At 47.9% G+C, this 7,467-nt stretch overlaps 1 protein-coding gene across 1 annotated transcript in view; it reads right to left on the reverse strand.

Annotated features, from left to right (window-relative positions):
- Nucleotides 1-7,467, reverse strand: part of DGKD (diacylglycerol kinase, delta 130kDa) — a 35,619-nt gene that overhangs the window by 3,481 nt on the left and 24,671 nt on the right. The window contains exons 17-26 of the mRNA XM_010195129.1: nucleotides 7,349-7,445; nucleotides 6,272-6,382; nucleotides 5,437-5,533; nucleotides 4,574-4,681; nucleotides 3,861-3,974; nucleotides 3,334-3,468; nucleotides 1,631-1,782; nucleotides 736-847; nucleotides 477-569; nucleotides 5-124 (exon numbers count right to left, since the gene is read on the reverse strand). Of these exons, the coding sequence (XP_010193431.1) occupies nucleotides 5-124; nucleotides 477-569; nucleotides 736-847; nucleotides 1,631-1,782; nucleotides 3,334-3,468; nucleotides 3,861-3,974; nucleotides 4,574-4,681; nucleotides 5,437-5,533; nucleotides 6,272-6,382; nucleotides 7,349-7,445 (1,139 nt within the window). The remainder of the gene's footprint in view (nucleotides 1-4; nucleotides 125-476; nucleotides 570-735; nucleotides 848-1,630; nucleotides 1,783-3,333; nucleotides 3,469-3,860; nucleotides 3,975-4,573; nucleotides 4,682-5,436; nucleotides 5,534-6,271; nucleotides 6,383-7,348; nucleotides 7,446-7,467) is intronic.

Below are 7,467 nucleotides of genomic sequence, written 5' to 3' on the forward strand. Positions count from 1 at the left end.
TCACCTCCTCATCACAGGGCTCCACGAGCTGCCACAGCCAAGGGATGTCTGCCAGCTTCCTCAGCTGGAGGTCCATGTCGGCCAGGGCTGCCTGCAGCTGCTCCTTCTGTGGAGGATCCAATTGCTGGATCAGAAATGGAAGCAAGGCAGAGTTAAAAGCCACATGGTAGAACACACAGTCAGACCCTTGCCTTCAAACTCCCAGCTAACAAAGCAATTCCTCCCTTTAAAGGAGCCGATCTGCCCAGACTTCACCAAAGTAATGATTTTCATCTTTCCTCAGCTCCAAACTTCACATAAACTAGCTTGACTGCTCATCATGCCCTTGCAGCAACATCATCCTAACTCCTGGATGATAACATTTAAACTCATTTGTTACAAAGAAGACTGAGATGAGCAAAATGTTGTTTGCTAAGGCAAAAGTGGGAGAGGAGGTAAAGTGAGAGGCCGCTTTACCCCTGCTCTGTGCTTCTTACCAGTGCCATCTTGCCCGCCAGCAGCAGCTCAGTCTCATTGTGCAGGGCTTTGACATTATTCACCATCTCCACAACAAGGCTGCAGTTCAGGCCCTGCAGGGAAGCAAGTCATGTGCAGATTAAGCCTGGAAACACAGAGGTCTGGGCAGTCAAAAGGAAGAAGTCTGAGACAAGCAAGGCCTCCTTTTGGTCAATCAGAAAGGAAAAGCAAGAGCTACGGAACAAGGCTAAAACGGGAGATGCCAAGTGAATGAAGTACCTCTGTAGACTTGGATTTAGCGTAGACTTTGTCCATAGACTTGGAGCTGGCGTTGACAGCATGGGCAAGCTCCTGCTCCATGTCCTGGTAGGATTGGGCTATTTCCCGAATGCTAAAGAGAGAATTACAGATTGCATCAGCATATGCTCAAAGCAGGAGACCTTTTCTGACTGGGTGTCTCTTTTTCATACCCATCTGAGTGACAAGAGCCAGGATAAAGCACAGGACGGGCAAAGCCTCTGGCAGAGCAGGGAAACTCCCTGCTGCGGTGGGCGTGCACAGGCAAAGCAAGGCACATTTCACATGCACAGCTCCAGGGGCGCGTTCGATTCTGCACAGAAGCTGGGCCTGGTTTGAAATACGACTGAGATATTTTAGTGCGGCCATAGTGATGTGAAAGGCAGCTGTGCACATGGCAGTTTAATTCACAATTCCTGATGCCACTCTGGGAATTCTCTATGAGAGGCCCAGACCAAGCAGTTGACTGCCCAAGTAAATGATGAGCAGGTGAGCACACAGTGACTTGTTCCAGAAATCCCTGCTGGGCACGAGGGTTATAAGAACCCAGCTTGTCATCTGAGCTCCCAGAGAGGCCTTTGTTTCATTTCTGATCAAAATCATTGATATGCAAAGATAATGGATTCTTTCAGGACGAAAGGATACGTGTTTGCTCAGGAAAGTAACATTTTTTGTTCAGAATGACCTAAGAAAGTTTATTCAACCTCAGTCCTCGTGCAGCTGGGACAGTGCACAATGGATAATGCCCCCCTCAGTGACAGACACCAGCGCTGCAGAAGATGAGAGTGAAGAGAAACATCCCCAGGAATGGGAAGCAGGACAAGAACTTCAGGCACCAAAGGAGGGCTCTATTCCCCAAGAGCAAATGGAGTCCCACCTGTGGATCAGGGCCCCTGCAGCTTGACCAAACTGGTTGATCCGGGTGGATTCCTCCTCGGACATGATCTCTGGTTGCAGAGAGAAAGAGGAGGGTCGGGACAATTCGCACTTCTGTTTGTCCTCCCAGGACTTCAGGGTGCTCTCAAATGCCTAAAAACACAGCAAGCAAACTGTAAGATACTTTGTAAAGCTCCCCTAGAAAACAGTGCTTGTGCCTATGCCTGTAAAACACAGATGTGGTACAGACACTTTTCATGGCAGGACCCAGCTGTTCAGCTGCTTGTAACTTTTCTCACTTGCTGTCTGGGCTGAAGTCTTCCAGGCCATATGCTTGCCTTGGCTCAGTTTTTGCTTAAGGGTAAGGATCACAGAACTATCAAAGGTACAGGGTCACACATGTGAGGAGAGGACCTCACTTCACCTACTGCATGGGACAAATCTGCTCTGTGAAAGAAGGGGTGTGCAACGATGGTCAAAAGGACAGCAGGAAAAATAAGGGTAAGCCCACAGTCAAGACAAGAGCTGAACACTGCTCTGCAAAACTGGAACCTCTACCTTGGTGGCAATTCCATGCCTGCAAAATCAGGTTTGAGTGAGATGGCACCACCACAGCCATGGCTTCCCAACACCCACAGCACACTCACTGGGGAACTGTGTGTCCTCTCTACCTCCTGTACTTCACTCTGCCCTTCCCAACACACCCACACGTAGGTTGCCATTCTTTTTCTCCCTCCCACCTTTACAGCAGGAACCCTGCTGCCCCTTGCTCTCTGTGCTGTCTTCTCCAGTCGGTCCAACTCGAAGTCTCAGTGTGACACTGCAGAAACTCACCATCCCTCCAGGAAAGTGTGCACTATTCCTGTCTCCTCCTCTCCCCAGCATCTGCACCAACACTCAAGACCTGTGACAGGGGCTTTGTAAGCCCACCTCCATTTTCTTTTCCTACCATCATACTTGTAACAGCCCACAAGGAACGTGCCTCAGGCCTGTATCAGACTGCTCTCCCTTTTTTCCCTTGGTTGTTCTCTCTTGTTATTCAGCAGGCGAGTCCTTTGCTGAGGGCTTTGGTTTGCTCTGGAAGCAGGGCAAAGGGGCGTTATGCTGGCAAGTGTTAAGAGCTGCTATCAACTGATCTGTTTATCCATGCCCAGTTAGAGTTGGGGAGAACTATAAAGCCTGTTTGTGCCACAGCAAGGCTTTTATCCCTTCCTTTGGCTTACCACCACTCACTAACACAGTAAAAGGGCAAGGAGGCTTCCTTACACCAGAGATATTTGACAGTTATGAGATGAGACACACACACACTGCTGAACAAGGCACAAGACACTGCTTTGCTTGGTCAATGAGGTATAAGCCGCACATTGAACAACAGAGAGCAATTAGAACACTGAACAGCCAAATCTAGACATTCCACAGCACCCCGTGCAGCAGGCGTCCTGTGGGAGAAACAGCAAGCAAGCGTGTTAGGAAATGCTGTCACGAGGCACCTAGACAAGGAAGCAGTATCAACTTGCATACCTTATTTCAGCTATTTCCCAAGTGCAAGTTTAGTCATGTTCTTCTCAAAAAGTGCTATGGTTTGTAGCACAATATGCTTTTTACATTCACAAAGATAAGCGTCCACGTGTGCCACAGCCACGCTCTCAGTCCATGACATCAAAACTGGTGTGTACTACAACGTGCACGCACGGCTGCTCTTACCCTGTCTCGAGTGAGGGTCTGCGCTCTGTTTTTATGAACAATCCAAATGTAACCCGGGGGCTGGATCCAGGCTTCTCCATCCACTTGCACAGGGACTCCTTCTTCTCCCAGGATTGCTATCTTCACTGTCCGACACTGCAAGAAGTGATCGCATCAGGGAAGCTCTGCAATGGTTTTCTGGAAGCAGAAGACATCCTCTTTCTTGGCAAAGCACTTCCCTAGCTGCTGTGGCTTTGGTGTTACTAGAAGCACACTGGCTGCCAGGGCACGCCTCGTCCCTGTGTGCCAGGGACCATCACCTGTGTCTTTGGACTACTCTGTGTTTGAATTGGTGGTCTAACTTGTACTACAATGGATGTTAGTAAACAACTCCATGCCCACATTCCCCCTGGACATGGTCATTTTCAGCCCTGGTGGATGCTCCTTCCATGGATAAGAGAGAGCACAAAGATCTTTACTGACTGAAACTGGCAAAAATATCGTGAGCTGGCCATGGGGGAGGCAAGAGCAGCTCACAAAAACAATACCTGTGCAATCCGGTGATGCTGTAGGTTTATCACTCGTGACACTGCCATCTGCATGCTGCCAAACACTGCCACCACCTCCAAAATCTTGTCATCAAAGGAGGGGGCTGTGAATGTCTAGCCGGATACAAGAGAGAGAATTCAGTGGACATATAGCTCAGTTGGAGAGGTTTCCCTTACTGCTATTGGTGAAGATCTGGGAGCTGGCTTTCAATTGTGCCTACAAAACTGTATAAAATTAACCATGAGGCTAGAAGGTGAAGATTTGTACTGAGCTAGGAGGGAGAAAAGGGAGCCTTGATATTCACACTGTGCTTCCAGTGGCAGCTAACACAAAGGCTGCAGGCCACAAGGCAATAATTATCGTTATAAGAGCAGACATCAAATACCACAATGTTTCTGGCTGGATCGAACTCCCTTTGCCTTCAAGAGACTTTAGATCTCAGGCAGTCTGAGGGGAGAATGGCAATCTAAAGCACTTCCTGGAAGCCCAAACACCCAGGAGAGTATCTGTTGGGTTTGTTTTCTGAATCACTACAGACTGCTTGGGTGCAAAGCTGCTCAAGATTGGATTTCAGTATCCTATCTGCTTCACAGAGAAACTACGTGCACTGAGATCCCTTGCCCTCTTCTTCCAGGCACTGTTCTCAGGGGCTGTGACTCTAGAAGCAGCAGTAAGTACAAACATTTCCTGGCTTGCCTTTGAGAATACTCACATCATCCTCCTTGGTTCCCCCCCAGAAGTTGGTGCCTCCTGCGTAGCTGGGAATGTTGAGCACGGCAATTCCCTGGAGACTGGGCAAAGGGATTGGCCTCCCATCACACTGCACAGAAAAGAAGGCAACATCATCCTCAGCACAGCAGGACAGAGCCCCTCCTGCCACAACACGTGCTCCAAGAGCAGAAACAGCCTGCACAAGTTAGTGATGAATTAATTCAGGGTTCTTCCAGTTTATCTTGGCCTAGCGAAGTAGAACGCCTCCATTCGTGTCTCATGAACCACCTCTTGTTAGGCAGACATGGGTTTTAGAGAGATACCCTTGCTTCTTTTCCCCAAACAGGAACAGTGCACACCGGAGAGACTTGGCAAAGCCTCTTGGTTTATTCCTCCAGAAAGAGGAATAAAACATCCGAAACACCTACGCAGTCTGCTGTGATGAGAGTCTCTTCCTGCAAGCCACCTGCTCATGCTCTACATGGCCCATACGAGAGTATTTCTTTTCCAGTTTGATGCATGTTATAGCAGAGTTAAATTAAGAGCCCTCCATCGCACCTACTGTCTAAAATGCTGCGTTTACACGAGACACTGCGTGTAAAGTGACAATCTTATCTACGCTGAACACCAAGCTGGGGACAGTTAATACTTTCCAGCAGGATGATGCTTCCCTTACAGGTTGATAATACAGGAAAAGCCACTTTTAGCCAGCTCAGAGTGAGATACAGCAAATATATTGTGGCAGACAGGCAAGAGAAACCCTAATGTCACTAAGCAGCATCACCACGGCAAAGTCGAAGCATCTGAAGGAGATGCAATTAGGCATCCCAGTTTTGGCAACAGAGGGGCATGCTAACTCCTCACCTCCAGCAAGACTTTCTGCTCCAGGTTTTTGTATGTTCTGTGCAGCAGCTCCTTGGTCCCCAACACTCCGTACCACATCATGTTTTTAGTACGACTTCTATGGGGGCAAAGCAAAAGAGGAAAAGTTAGCAGGGGCATTTACTTTTCCACTTCGGGGGGGGGGAAAATCCCACACTGAAATGATGCCTCCTACATCAGAAGACACAAAGGTGCTTTGCTTCCAAGAGTTGAGTGCTCAAAATGGTCATTACTTGAGCTAGGAAACCTACTCCCCTTTAAGTAAATGTCAGTGAGTATCACCCACTAGCAGAAACGTACACAGATTCCTCTGGCACTGAACCTGTCAATCTCATACAGCAGCACATCCGCAGTGTTCTGCAGTATTAGCTCAAGCACAGCAAATGTACCGATCACAGGCTGCACACAGCATCCTGTAGCTGCCTAGGTATTCAAAAACCTGTGCTTTGTGTTGTTAGGATGAAGGCTGAAATCAGCCTCTGTGGCATTCAGAGCTGAGATGCGATTCTCTCGTAGCTCTGTAGCAAGCCCAGGAGAAAAAGCTGTGAGATGATGAAGGAAACAGAACCAATGCACTAAATCCACACCAACCTAGGTACTCAAAGATCTTACACTAGCCACAACAGCGTAACAAGCCAGTAATAAATCAGCAGCTCATCTCCTCCAGCATGATTTCAGGCCTTGAAGAAGGATCATGCAGACAAGATTGACAATGTTCTGCACACCTGTACACTATCGGCTTCAAAACCATGCTGAAACATAAAGTGGTTTCAGTCACTTCCGTCAGTAACCAAAGGTCGGTCAAAGCCAAACCCACCTGCATTTCTCCGGGTGCTCATCACGTTTGTTGTTGAAGTCCAAAGAAATCTTTGCATCCAGTCCAATTCCAAAGTAATTGTTCATGACACACTTCTCGGTGTAACATTCACTGCCGAACAAAAGAACAAAGCTCTCATTCCTAAGTCTGCACACTGGCTGATATACATCCTGTATGTCCCCTCTGGCCACCTCATTCTTGTCTTGTGTAAAAAGATGAAGAACAAGAAAGCTGTATGCCAACGTGCTCTGGTAAGCACCGCTAGGAACTGCCTAAAACCCACAAGGAGTACCATAAAAGTAGCTCCTGATGAGCAGAGGTTTCTAGCCCACAGTCTCTGTCTGTAAGACTTCACAGCCACAGGATTTGCAGAGGAATTCTCCCTTTGCCAGAAAAACACGCTCAGAAGCTGACACTTCATTGACAAAAAGCTACGTTGCTGGTCACTGGCATTGTGTAAAAGTTCTCACTAACAGTAGCAATGCTAGTTGTATATATTAAAAAATTATATATATATATGTACGTATACACACACACACATATATTTATATTAGGTGTTATTTACAGAGAGCCTGACAAGTAAACTTGAAAGCACCAACATCAGCACTCATCTCAGGGCACTGCACCCCATGAAAAACACTTCAAGTCTGTATCACTGGATTTTTCCTGTTCAACAGTTTAGCAGAAACAGCCCAAGAAAGTCCTCGTATCACATTTCCCAAGTGCCTCCCCTGTCACGTCCTGCCCATGACCTTTCTTGGGCCTCCACGGTGTAAGGGTGGTGACTTCCCCACAGGTCACTGCCGACTGACTGGGAGCTGGAGCGCAGAGAGAAGACTGATCTAGTCTCATTCTCACCTAAACCCTCAACATCTACTGCGAGTCAGATGGGTCACTGCCACGTCTACCTGCATAAGCTGATCCTCGCTGGCATCCAGCATATGAATCAGTTTACACAACTCTGGGCTGCTGCAGTCATTATTTATCATTATTTAGCTCTAGAAACTGATCTGCTTCTTCGCTGAAGCCCGTTTGGAAACACCCACTTCCTCCCTTCAACCTCCTGGGCATACTCACAGGTTTTCAGGCTCAGAATTAAAGGGATCAGCATGGATCAACAATCGGCTGATGACAGAGCTCCCAGGCAAAGAACCAGACATGCCAGCACGGATATCTGAAGGAAAATTGACCACAGG

The sequence above is a fragment of the Mesitornis unicolor genome, unplaced genomic scaffold, assembly GCF_000695765.1.
Source record: "Mesitornis unicolor isolate BGI_N332 unplaced genomic scaffold, ASM69576v1 scaffold442, whole genome shotgun sequence".
NCBI classification, from domain to species: domain Eukaryota; kingdom Metazoa; phylum Chordata; class Aves; order Mesitornithiformes; family Mesitornithidae; genus Mesitornis; species Mesitornis unicolor.